The sequence below is a fragment of the Platichthys flesus genome, chromosome 8, assembly GCF_949316205.1.
Source record: "Platichthys flesus chromosome 8, fPlaFle2.1, whole genome shotgun sequence".
Taxonomy (NCBI): domain Eukaryota; kingdom Metazoa; phylum Chordata; class Actinopteri; order Pleuronectiformes; family Pleuronectidae; genus Platichthys; species Platichthys flesus.
This window is the reverse complement of record NC_084952.1, coordinates 10,213,719-10,227,780: the sequence shown is the minus strand read 5'-3', so window position 1 is coordinate 10,227,780 and position 14,062 is coordinate 10,213,719. Positions and strand designations below refer to the sequence as shown.

Sequence of the window (14,062 nt, the reverse complement as noted above, 5' to 3'; positions counted from 1 at the left end):
AATCATTTAGTTTTTATTTACTTTTTGGACAATTTTGTGACTAATTTCAGAAAAAACAAGTGGAAATAATTGAAATTAGAGGTTGTAACTAGGATTGTCACGTTATTGGGGGAGTGTCCCATGTTTGAGGACATGAAGACATGGAAAAATAACTATCAATATACAGAACAGCCCAGTTTGCCCTCATTTGGCTTCCTAGACTCATCTGCACTCTACCGCGCACAAACATACACTGTTATCTACACAGATTTCATACCTGGAATTCTTGGAATACCAGCCGTAGTTATTGACCCGTTAATATGTTTTTGTGAAAAGATGAAATATATTTAAGCTAGTAAATACCAAAGTTTGTTAATCCGATTGCACTTCAATACTTTAATACTCACAACTTTCAATAAGTTGTGTGATTGTAGTATAAAGATGTGTAAGTTTGTTGTTTCGTTAGAACAGAAGTGAATGACTTCTTCATTAGATTACTATAATTTGTTTATTTATTCTTTTTGTGGCAATAATAAACCCAAATATGTACTAAATAAGTGCTAAACAATGTCTGGAGGAAGCAGAATTAAAAATATTCATTACAGATTTTTACCCCGGTGCGTATATTTGGTTCTCTGCAAAATAACACATAAACAAAGGAACAGATTTCCGTTTCATGGAGTCACTGAGGTTTTAAACACAACACCACTTGACGTTATTTGGACAGGCACATTTTAATTTGTTTATTATTGTTATTATTTACCACAACCGACATCGGGTGTGAGTGTGTGAATCACACTCTATCACCGTCGCACATTTCATTCACCGTCACACGCAGAGAGCAATAAATGGAGATGTAGTGGGCAGTGGTCTGAGAGACAGACCAGCACAGAGGACATATTTGATCCGCCGTGATGTTGGTAACTCTCCAACAGAGAAGAAATATCACCTGACAAAACACTGAGAGCTTGTTCTCATATAAAAATACACTTCATCCAGCTTCATCTTGTGCACGCTGTTCATGTTCTGCATTTTCTGCAGGCCTTGAGCAAAATGATACATGTCGTCATGGAAGTGCATTTTGCATTTTGGTAATCAACAGTTACACAACCACACACTCACACGTGTACTATGTTTCCACAGGTAGCTTTTTCTGCTAATGAAGGATTGGTTGATATGAATTCAACAGGCAAGTCAGTGAGATCCTGTGATCTCTCCTGGTGGCCTCAAGAGACTGTGTGTGTGTGTGTGTGTGTGTAGTGTGCAAGCATGTAGTGTGGTGCTGTGTGTGAAGAGCATGCGTTAAATGTGCATGTGCATGTGCATGTGCGTTTCGTCTGCCCATTTGTGGGGTCAAAAAGCGTGGAGTGCAGAGGGGGGACAACTCCCTGTTCCAGCAAACATTTGATTGGCTCGTGTTGCCGCCCTGAGACTGTTTGATTGGCCGACAGGTTCAGCAGTCAGTGCAACGAGCAGGTAGGGGGAGGGTCTTCGCTGTGCTCTGTTGCTAGGTTACAGGTATATCCAATAGATGTGGAGATAAAGAGATAGAGTAGAGATAAGGATGAGGATGGGTGTGGATCTGTGTGTGCATGTGTGTGTGTGTAGCCCAGGTAATACTCACGTTGTGGGGACCTAAATCCGGCTACAGTCACATTATAAGGACTTGATGTCCTCATCGGAAAGAAGGCTAGTTATGTAAATCAGACGTTTTAAGGTGGACATATGATCAAAGGCTAGGCTAAGGTTAGGTTAACTGTTAGGGTTAGACAAGTATTTAGGTAAGACTTAGTTTCTTTAAATGAAAGTAAGTCAATGTAATATCCTCGGAAGTCATGGGTGCATGACTGTGTGTGCGTGTGAGAGAGAGAGAGAGAGAGAGAGAGGGTCAGGAGGGTGGGTGGAAGAGTGAGACATAAGGGGAGTGACCAGTAACTAAGACATAGGGATCTCTTCAAAGTGAGAAGAAGTAAACAGCTTTATTGTGTTTTATCGCAGACTCTTGTTCAGACAAACATCGTTTATCCACATTCCAGCAAATCAAATTAAAAGCAAACAACTGTAGTGGACTGAATGAGCAGAGATCTAAATATGATATTCTGTTTGTAATTACACCAGATTCTTCATTTTGGATCATTTTTGCGATGTCCTGCATAACATTTCTAGGTGTAGCAGTGTAATTAATACTGGACAGGCAGATCCCAGGCCTGCGGTTGGCTTGTAATTCATTAAAAGTGCTGTTATATTAAACACACACTGCTCGAGACAACACTGCTCTGGGAACAGCTGTTCTGCTGCACTTAGATTGCAATCACAGAGCGGTCAGTCGCCACTAATCGGGGTCATTTATCAATCCGGAAGCCCGCACACACACACGCACACGCACAAGCACACACACACACACACACACACACACACACACACACACACACACACACACACACACACACACACACACAAACTCACACACTGATCGATGGCTGGGCTGGGCTGGGCCGGTAAGAGGGGTTGATGGGGGCTTGGCCGGTGCTTTGTGTGTGTCTGTGTGTGTGTGTCTGAGAGTAAGTGTTGGCAAGAGCACAGTGATGGCAGGGACTACACAGAAGCTAAAGATCTGTAAAGATTAAGCTGTAGTCGTCTTAAACGTGTCAGTCCTCTCACTAGCAAACCAATTGGGCTGTTTTACTGCACAGATTCACAATGGTTTTAGAAGAAATAAAAGGTCATGAATTTGTCGTACTACAATTCCTTTTAGTCTTTATGTATCAGTCTGACCTCTATGATCAGACTGATAAGGCTGTAAAGCTCTCTTGACATCTTCGTCTGTGTCTTCTACGTTCAGGGCACTTTTTTTTTTTGATGTGTTTTTTTGATGTGTGTGACAATGGCACTTTGACACGAGTGACGATGTGAACGTAAAAACAAGATCAGACAGAGCAGCTTGTGATGTGTACGGTTGGACTATAGTTTAATCAACGGTATATCAGTTTTATATCGTAGAGCCTCCGGGCCTTTCCAGCAAACCTACCCCCCCCCCCCCCCCCCCCCCTTTACAAAAGCACAGGCCCTCTGCTAATACCTGAGCCACCCTGCAAAAACAAAAGAGAGGAGACTAAGTGTGGAGTGGATCTTGTAAGCATATCCCACACTTTCCTCCATGTTGGCCCGGCCAAGAGCCTTTTGGCTCTGTAAAGCTGTCAGACTGCTGAGAGGAGCGAGCGAGAGGAGTGAGACAGAGGGAGGAACAGTGATGGAGGAGGAGGTGGAGGAAGACTTTGTGTTTTATTCCAGTGTTGAGCCGATTATGGAGAAAATTACCATCTCTTTTCCTAAATATTTACCTCCTCTGTTTGCTTTTAACGTCTCTCCGTATAATTCATTCAACTCATGTCTATTTTTCTTTTCTCTAACTTTATGATCTTAATTCTCATTTCACTGTCAGTGTTTTTTGTAGACCTACTGCTTCCTTTCTTGTATCACCTCTCCCCTGCTGGTCATCACACATTTCTCCAGCCCTTAACTCCTCTGCTCACTCTGTCTCCATTTCCTCTGCTTTTCCCTTCCCTCATACTGCTGATTCATAATCTCTGTTTGGACAGAAAACAGAGGGAGGGAGCTTCTGTCCTGATGAATAACAACAGGTCTTGGGAGATAGAGAGAAAGGGAGAGAGAGAAAGAGAAAGCGAGAACGGAATATTGAGGCAGCCTCCTTTAAACCAACCGCCTGTCTGGCTGGCACTGTGTCTCTCAGTCTATCGGCCAGACTGTCAGCAACTGTATTTCTGTCTGTGTCAAGCGTCTCGCGCTGAACCAACATTTCCACACATCATGTGGTCAGGCTAACCCGGTTTGTCTTACTCCAGCTATTCTTAGGCCCACCATCCAATTGTCTGTTTAAATCATATGGGCAGTGCTCTGTCGCCTTTTGTCTGTCCTCTTTTTTCTAACACCTGACCCTGTCTTCACCCCGACTGAGTATGGAGTGCTCACGGACTTGTAAGAAAAGATGAAGGAGAGATGGAAAAGAAAAGTGGAAAGCAGAAAGCGATGGATAAACAGATTATATGGCATCAAGGATGGAGGGTAGAGAGACAGAAGGAGCCCGGACTCATGAGATGGACAATCTTACTGGAGATAACTTTGACAGTAAGGGGGGGGGGGGGGGGGGGGGCTCACAGAGAGTCTTCCCAGTTCCATGTTGTCTCCCCCCCATCATCTCAAAAACAGAAGTAATCAATTCATATTCTTAGAGGTCCAGATATATCACCGTAACGTCTATAGCATCAGTTTTTATTGACCCAGAGGGATTATAGATAAATTCCCTTTATTACATTATTTCAATTACTTTAATAGTACTAAGAGAAAGATAAAGTACACACCAGAAAGCTTATTTTTTTTAATAAATAAAGAGCTTGATTTAGCTCAGTTTGTCCTTTTTCTCTTGTCACCATTTTTCTCTTTTTAGAGCAAGGTGCTTTTTCTTTTCTTTTTCTTTCTTACTTGTCTCAGTTATCACTGTCTACGCTCATTGGAATTCACAGATGTGATTGGCTGAGTGGCATCACATGAGATGATTTTCAACGTATGCAATTGGTCTGTGAGTTTCCCGGGCTGCTGAACCAATGACATGAGGCCTAATAAAGTTGCTCCAGTTAAAATAGAAACGCTCTGTCAGAATACGACTACTCTAAATGATTTATTGGTTATAGGTCCAGGTCTGGATAGGTCGCGTCTTCCTTCAGGTCCTGAGATGAGAGTTCAAATGTGAAACGACCCAGCGATTGTGTGTGTTTGTGTGTGTGTGTGTGTGTGTGTGTGTGTTCATGTGCTTGTTCTCTGACATGCTGCGATAAAAAAGAGAAATGTAGGTCAAAGAAGAACAATTTGCAAATGAGATGGAGAAAGCAGAGGTTGACTGGGACAGAGCTGCATGACTGTAGGTCATATAGGTGTGTGCTCACTGTATTGTTCTTTCCCCAGTGGCCATTTTTAGAGAGCACTCTGCGTAATGAGCTGAGCCGCGCGACAGGGATGGGCCTGCATCGCTATGTCGTGCACGGCCAAGATCACACAGGCATCAGGCTTCCACTCACGCACACAGACACACACGCAACCCGTCATCGTCTGTGGGCCTGAATATGTGTTTGTCAGTGTTTGTGCAGCTGAGAGAGGACAGTCGGGCTGGGGGGGGGAGAAGGTTTAAGTATGACGAGGCCTCCCTCCTTCCCTGTGTTTGCGTTTGATCAGTTCTGTTTGCTGCATCGGTCACCCCCCCCCCCCCCCTTGCGTATCCTCGATCAGGCCTCACTCTTCAGGACGCAAGACAAATTATTTAATTCACTTAATGAGTCTTTCTCAGAACTCCACCGGTGTTGCGGTTCTGTCTGTCGTCCGGCTCCGGGTGCTCCTCACCTTGTTTCCTCCTGTGAGAGCGAAGCCGCAGAGACGAAAGGTTTGCCAAGGATCATAAATGTCTTATATGTTTAGCTTCCCTCAATGTTTAAAATAGCTTTGCTTCCGAGCCACCTTCATAAATTTCATATAAATCCACTTTTGTTTTTTTTTGCCGGAGCCAATATTCATAATCCAAACACAAAAACTTGGCTTCCCCCCCGAGGTTGGCGGGGAACCATAAAGGTGCAATTTGCTGCTGATGTGATTAAATAAAACAGTCCTTATACCCGCGCGGTGACGTGTCCTCTTAATCTCTCCCTCTGAAGTGTGTCGGATTTTTCAAATCAGCTATGCCATTGTGTAAGCCTGATTTCCTTGTGACTCAAAGGGTGAATGAATTGGAGGGGTTGCACAGTGAGAGTGAGTCACTATCAAAGCTGTATTTGTGTGGGGATGTGTGTGTTTGTCTGCCCTGACTGGCTGCCTGTGGATGTGCATGTGTGCCACTGTGTGTGAAGTGAGGCAGCAGTAGCAGGGTTATGAATCACATCAAACACACACATAGTGACACCAGATCAAACACACACTCTCTCACACACACACACACAGAGACTGGCTGCACTGGACAGAGCTGAACGGCCCCTACCGGGTGCGACTTTGATCGCCACCTCAACATCAGCTCCTCCACTCCAGCTCCGCCTTTCTTTCTACTCCACCTTCTCACGTGCCCCACAGGACACTTACTGGGAAACGTGTTACTCTCCGCTCACGTCTTCAAATAGAGCTCTGCAAACACAGAGGGTCCCCGTGTTGTAACTGGACACTGGATGTGTAGGATCCAGATCTGGAGACTGCAGATGGGCTCCGGGTCTCTGTAAGTAGGGTTGTGGTTTATGCCCCCATTGCAGTGGCCATGAGAATAATGACACCCTTATTATATACGTTGAGTTGTTATCTTTATTCCTAATGATGGAGTTTTATTTCCAATCATCCCTAAAACGGTATTTGTAGCCATGTAAGTAGTGGAGGCGTTTCACTCCTTCTTAGAAAATATAAACCAGTCTCTCGAGGCAAAATGATGGTCCTTTTACTTTTCAGTGGGCCAAGGTCCTGCAGGATGAGAATTGTTAAAACTCCCCACTACAAGGTCAGTGGATTAGTCTCTTCGCTGAGGAGGTTATCAGACATGTCTACTTCTTTCATTTGTCAGTACGATAACACAAACGCTACTGAACAGATTTCTATGAAACGTGGTGTAAGGAAAGGACGAAGACTGAGGAAGACCTCAGAAAATCTTGAGACAGATGCGGACAAATGTTTTTCACTTTCTTTAACGTTGGTGTCTCTGACATTTTCACTGATTTCCCAGGGAATAATACATGGATCTTGATGATGAAAAGGACTGATGCTCTATATGAGTGTGTGCAAATTGATGCAGTTTGAATGAATATAAGGGTGGAGTCCCGGACTAGCTTGTTGTTGTGTATAAAGAAGATACTCAGCCTTGACCTTTTCATCCAGATGTCCAGTGATACTTCCTGTGTGAAGTAAAAATAATATTCTTATAATAAAATGCAAAATAAATAAATATCACTTTTAAATACACATGTTTACAGTATGTTCAGAAATAAATAAAGAGACAATGCAGATTAATTAAACAAGTTCAAATCAGTGCAGGTGACAACGAGACAGACGCAGGAAGCTGACGGATTGAAACGTGTCACGAGGGCAGCAGGTCTGATTCACTCACTTTGAACTCATCAAACCTTGTTACACATCGTCAGGCTCATCAGCCCAAGGAGCAACATGACTTCACTGTAATAAGAAAAGAGCTTCCAGTCACATTGTCTGAAACAGTCTGACGAATTTCTTTGGTAGCTGGTGAACGGTAAATCATGAGATACTTTCTATGACCTGCGTTACTCTGCAGTCTGAGTGTGTGACCATTTATAGAAGATATAACTTAACGTGAATATTCTTCACATACAAACAAATAGTAGGTTTTTGAATAGATTCCAACACTCTTTGAATTTTTGCACTATGAATTTGATTCTCTATTCCCCAGAAGAAGCAATTTACAACAAATTATACCTTGCTTTACTCAGAGCTGTCAAAACTCACCAAGTTCCCAGACATTGACAACCATACAGGTTTAATTTCTTATTAGTTCCTGAGATAGGTGTTTAGATACATGCATAGTTACAGTATCTCTGCCATGGAAGTCATGTTTTAGTTAGCACTTAGCAGCATAATGCAAAAACAACATTTTAAGTATGTGAGCTGGATCCAATTTAAGAAGATTGTTGGGCCTCTACCCTTTTTGACTTAAAAAATAGATTTAAAGTACATTTTTTGGTTATTTCCTACCACTCAACTTGTGTACATAAGTGTCAGAAACTTCCAACAATGTGGTTGGTCTTGATCGATAGCTCCTTACTATTGGCCCTCAGCCCTAAATGTCTCTGTATAACCCAACTCATAACAGATGCCAGTTTGCTGTGATGAATTTCTCTCAGTGCTCTGGACATGGTGTTTGGTCATCCCCTCCACTACAGGCCCCGGCTGCCTCTCCTTTAGAAGAGCTGAAGACGAGGCCTCTCACTATGGAAATGTGTGAAGAAGCTTTGATGCTTTATTCACATCAGGTTTTTTTCTCCCAAGGACGTGTCCAGTTCCTCGGCTCGCTCACACCTTCCCCTCTCTGCAGCCCCCTGCCCCCTGCGCACTGGGTCTGATCGATCCAACCACGTCTCCCAGTCCCGCATGTCATCTTTTTTCTTTGACACAGCTCTCCTCTCGCCTCTGCTTGGTATTCTGGGGTGGGAACGCATGCACCATCGCAGACCCATCAGCCGCGATCGGAATGCTGCACCACGGCTCCGGGAAATGGAGGGATGAGAAGAGGGAGCGGTGGAGTGAGAGAGAGAGAAGGAGAGAGAGAGAGAGAGAGAGGGCAGGTCAGCGGCTTGTCCACATCCTTCTGGGACCAAAGCCCCAGACTGACAGAGGGAGAGATAGGAGGAGGAGGAGGAGGGTGTGAGAAAGGAGAAAGGGAGAGGACGAGAAGAGTAGAGAGGAGCTTTTTATTTTTTCAGTGGCCACTTTAGTTAATATGCAGTTTCTGTTAAATCAGCCTCAGTGGGACATTCAAGGAACATACGAGGTCTAAAACTCCCTTTTATTTAGAGCTCAAATGCGATGATGACTGATATCAATACTTGATATCTGTGTCTTTTCATTATGTAACTACAATGGCACTCAGTGAGGAGCATTCCTCAGCCAAGGCCCGACTGTCCGCTTAAATTAAAACAAACCTTATAGCTGAAGGCACATTAGGATTCTGAGCTACGTGTTGGAGGTATCTCGTTGTGTTTCTTACAGCAAACCACATTTTAATCCACTCGATTTTATTTCAAATCAGCACAGATTTGCACACACTTAGAAATCTCTGCAAAACAGATTATGCAAATGAAAAAATACCTTCACCAGTTTGACTCTTCAGGCACCAGTAAGGGAACAAAAGTCTGATAAATAAATACAAAAGTTTATCAACACTCAAAAGCCAAGGACAATCTAGCTCTTACCTTTTTTGTTTGTACTTTTAACATTCGGATTGTGTAATGTCGTTATTTGTGATGAGTCTGTATCCATCCAGCGTTCGCCCTTAAACCTGGAGTCACTGAATTTATTTATTGTTTTTCTTTTGGGGGGGGGGGGGGCAGAAACGTGTTGATGTGTCAAATAACATCATTCTTTTAGTTGAGGTTCTGGCCACACAACAACTTAAGTACTTAAGCTGCTCTTAAGCGTTCCAATGTGTCACTGCATTCACCACCTATTTGTTTCTGGGCAGTTGTTTACAGGAGAGAGGATATGCAGACACCAGCATCAGGAATGTCTCTAATACTGCGGCGACTATGTAATTGTGTTTTTTTAAAATACACTGGTATCGGATCAGTACTCACATCAGCCATTTAACAAAGTCCAGGTATCAGAATAAGTACTGGGAAGAGAACAACGGTATTGGAACATCTGTAGTTTGTACTGAAAATCGAATAGACCCAAGGATCCTTTATTGTGTTCAGCTGTTCACGATGGTGTCTGTCTATTTACTTGTTTTTGTTGCACATATCATGATGTTGTCGACTTGGTGGATGTGTTATACTTCCTAATTGGGTTGGATTTTGTTTGTTTTTTACAGTTTGAGTATAAAGTCTAAAATGTTGCAAACGTTTTTCTTTGAGGGTTTTACACCCATAAGACATAAAAGCACCTGTTTGAATCGCTCAGCTTGGATGAAGAAAAAAGATTTCAACAAATTATTTAAAAAAAAAAAAAAAATAATAATATGTAGACATTGGCAAGGATTCCGCACGATATTAAAAAGTCTAAAATGTAAAAGTCTTAAATAGGATAAGATATTAGGGGAAAGAAATATTGAGAAAGTGTTGGTCTTAAATTTCATTCAATATGGTTCACAATTCCTAAATTGAACTTGTATTACATTGAAACCTGCAGAATCCCAGAAATAAAGTTGTTTCAAACGACGATTCCTCTCCTGACAACCCTGTGCAGTGCGGTTTTCATCCCACATTCTTTTGTAACGTAGACTTTATATTTTTATTTGTTATCATCAGCTGAGTCTCGTCTCTTCAGCCTGCTCATCATCCCTTCCATCTTCCATCTCCTGTCAGAGCAGAGGGAGACCCGGACGAGTCACTGATCATATCGATGTTTTCTCTCTTCTTCATTTATCCCTCTCTTTCTTTCGTGCTCTTCCTCTCCAAAGCCTCTCCGTGTGTTCTCCCCCATGGCTTCCCCCCACAGCAGCGCGTTGCCTTGGTAATTACCGGTTGTCTTAAACAGACAGATCGAATAAGGGAGAGTGACGGGCAATTTTCCCAGAGCCTGTTTTCCCTGTGTGTGCACGCAACTCCCTTTTCTTGTGCGTGTTCCGAATGCACGCTCCTTTACTCCGCTCCAACTCTTTCAGGCTTCCTCCTCTCTCCTTCCTGTGAGTTTGCGGTTTTGTGTGTGTGTGCGTGTGTGTTTATGTGTTAGTGTGTGTGTGAGTGCAAGGTGGACTTGGGGAATTACCTGACAGAATGTGTTAGTTCAGGATGGGAGTGGGACAGTCTCATCTCCTGCTCTTGTGTCGGCCATTTGTGATGTCAGGTGTCACTCTTGCCTTCCTCGGGGACCCCAGGAGGGATCACTGCCCCCCCCCCCCCCCCCCTCCCAAAACCTAGCACCGCAATGGAGTCAAGCAATGGGATGTTTCCTTCCTCAAATTAGGGAGTGAGGGGAAAACAAGGGAGGCGCAGCAGCTGGGTGTTACGATACGTGGTCACCTACTCGCTTTGTCGTGTCATCCAATTAATTTTCTCCGCTCTCTTTCAGGCCGGAATGATCAGGACGGAGCAAGAGGAGTTTTTTATCGAGCCGGTGGAGAAGGGCGATGGAGTCATCGAAGAGGAGGCGAAGGGAGGAGAAGGAAGGACGCACATCGTCTATCGCTCCTCGGCTGTGAAGAAGGCGCCCATTGGCGGCGAGGCGGCAGACTTCCATGCCAGAGGTCAGTCTGCGGCGAGCACTCACACACCCTTCACAGGATGCTTCACAGGCACACTTCATTTCAACTTAGAGTTCCTGATGAACCAACGAGAAAATGAAAGATTTCTCGTTGGGTCAAAGATTGTCTTGCAGATTTTCATTTTTTTCTCCTGTAAATTCCGCGCAGGTCTCCTCCTCCAAAATAAAGCTCACACGAGTATTAACCAGCTGTGCGTCATCCTCCCGGCGGCGCCTAAAGGTGCGCTGTTTTACCGATCAGCGTCAAACATTGTTATTTACAGAACTGCATCGTACAGCTAGGTACTAATGCAACATTATTCTGATTCCACTGATGTATGTACCATTCCAAAATCCGATCACCACACGGAAAACGCCTAGACATGCGCTTAGGAAAAAATCTGTAAAATATTAATTTTCTGTGGTATTGTTATCAAATTTGAACTTTGGCTAGTCAAGGCTTCATGCTAGGGTCCCAATGGGTTTTCCAGCTCATAAGTCCCAGCTAGAGTCACCTGCAGGCATCTGTTTAATAAAAATATTCAGGCGGAAAATAAAAACCTTCTACTCAAATGTGTGCTAACTGCTATTACTCAATGCCATTAGCACTTAGAGTGATTCTGAAGTTCAGAATGTTTACTTTCAAAAGAGACCAAGATCATGCATGTGCTCCAAATGGTTCAAGAACAGCTTTCAATTTACTTTGGGTATTCCTCACACAGGTGTTTTAGGCGAAAGTCACCCGCCTCTTAAGAGGTTTTTAAAGCATTGTTCCCTCATACACACCTGATTACATAATCACATCTCACTATTGTATGAAATCAGTGTGAGGCACAGTGTGAGCGCTACCCTGCTGTCAAAAAGATTACACCCACACGCACTCAGACACATCCTCCTGCCACTGCACTAATTCTCTCGTGAGGATTGGTAACACCCTCCTCTTTTAGATTCATCCACTGCTTTAACAATTAACAGCCATCGCCCGAGTCTTTGCTTTTTCTCAGCGCGTCTGCCTCGGTCTTTCCCTCCACAGATGAAATAAATGAACAAACAAACCACAACAGGGAACATTGTTTTAGAGGACGCGATGATCAGTGCTTGACGAAGCCGGTATCCGCTCGGATTAGAGGGAAGAATTTGTATTCAAAGAGGCTTTAATACTCGAGATGCGAACGTCATCACAAAAGCAAAAATCATATTTTCATCCCGACAATTCATCTCTGCGTTTGTTTTCATTTGTGTTACGGTCGGAGGCTTATTCATTCAGAATGAAATTAGAAAAATAAAATCTGGCTGTGAATAGTTATGAAACTGATAATGAAACATTTTCTCAGAGGACGAGATGAGGGGTTGCACTTGAATCACATTAATCAAACGAAATTATCGCACATGGTTTTGTTTTACTTTGTCTTTTAGCTGAAGTAACACAAAGTTGAAGTTTGCAATCTAGATGTATTTGTTATTGAATTTTAACTCAAACCACCAATCCTAAGCAGAGAAATTGTCTTTTTAATCGTAAATTTCGAAGGCCCTTTGTGGTTCTGCTCTGTTTCAGCAACTCCCTACAGTAACACAAACTTGTAAAAAGACAACAACACAGGAACATATTTATATATTTTATTAATCTAAAGCCTGAGTGGAACATTTAATGCACATGAACAGAGAGGATGTAGAGGAGCAGTGTTATAATACACTGTGAGACACGTCCCATACAATCGACAACTAATGAGACAGAAGAGCGGATTGTACATTGTTAACAATAAGAAAAGAAGCCTGATGTGCACCTCAGGCTTGTGTCTGTAGAAGCTGATCCGAGGCCCGAGAGTCAATCACTCGTGACCCCGGCCAGAGTCGGCCTCTCAATCTATCCCTCTCAGTCAAACCATTCTCAAAGAACGGAGTCTCCCGTGTTTTACAGGTGCTTTCGACTGCTTCATAACAAGCGTCTTTCAATAGAGGAGATGTGTCTTCCTATTCTGAGCAGTTGATTTAAGAATGTCTAATAATATACAGGGTGAGAGAGAGAGAGAGAGAGAGAGAGAGAGAGTTTCCATAGGAACACCCAGTGAGGACAGACTGCATTAGAGTAACACAGATCTGCTCCCACTGTTACTGATACCTGGCAGTACATCCATACACACGCGCACACACACACAGACACATACACAAACACACACACACACACACACACACACACGCATCCTCGAAAGAAAAAAATAAAACTATGACACATATAGGATGTAACCACATTCAGCTTACACAACTCCCTTGATCATTATACATGTGAACACACACACACACCCATGCTGAATGCACACAGACATGCAGACACACACACACACACATGCACCCACACACACACACACACACGCACACACACACACACACACACACACACAATACATCTCACTGCTCCTTGTTGCCTTTGAATCCTTCTTTCTAATGAAGAGTGGGGTGCAGATCAATAGCGTAGGATAGGAGCGGCCACAGTGTTTGTGTGTGTTTTGTGCGTACGGCGTGGGCATGAGTTCTGTGGTTGTCTGGATTTGAGTGCTGGGATTTTCAAGGCTACACAGACAGACAGACACACAGACAGACGAACAGACAGACATGCTCCCTGCAGCATTTCATGTGGATCTCTCTTTTTCTTTCTCTGAGTCTTTTCGCCTTTTGTCCCTTCGTCTCGGTTATTCTCGACCACAGCGTTATGTAAACATACGGTTTTACCTTCCAGTTGTTACATCATTAACCACTGTGATATTACAAGCTCATGGACACTTCGGACGCAAAGTATGGATCCACCTGCCTTTACACTCGTCCCCTTCTTCTTCTGAAGCTTCTCTCCTCCCTCCTTCCTCCACTCGAATCAAATCATATTCTGTCCCCCTCTCTTATTTTCTTCGTGCCCTGACAATCACTCCCCAGCCGTAGATCAATCAGGGAAATGGTGAATTAATTAGAAATCAATCAATCATTTCTGGAGATCTCCTTTTGCACGAGCGGGCTCAATCCACAGCCAGTTATTGAATGTTGGACTCATTTCCTGGCTAAAGACAGAGGGGAGGAATTTATATTTAGCAAGGTAATAGAGGAGCTCAAGAAGGAGAGAAAGAGAGAT

At 43.4% G+C, this 14,062-nt stretch overlaps 1 protein-coding gene across 1 annotated transcript in view; it reads left to right on the top strand.

Annotated features, from left to right (window-relative positions):
* Positions 1-14,062, top strand: part of LOC133959067 (A disintegrin and metalloproteinase with thrombospondin motifs 2-like) — a 108,432-nt gene that overhangs the window by 36,929 nt on the left and 57,441 nt on the right. The window contains exon 3 of the mRNA XM_062394152.1: positions 10,774-10,948. Coding sequence (XP_062250136.1) covers positions 10,774-10,948 — 175 coding nt within the window. The remainder of the gene's footprint in view (positions 1-10,773; positions 10,949-14,062) is intronic.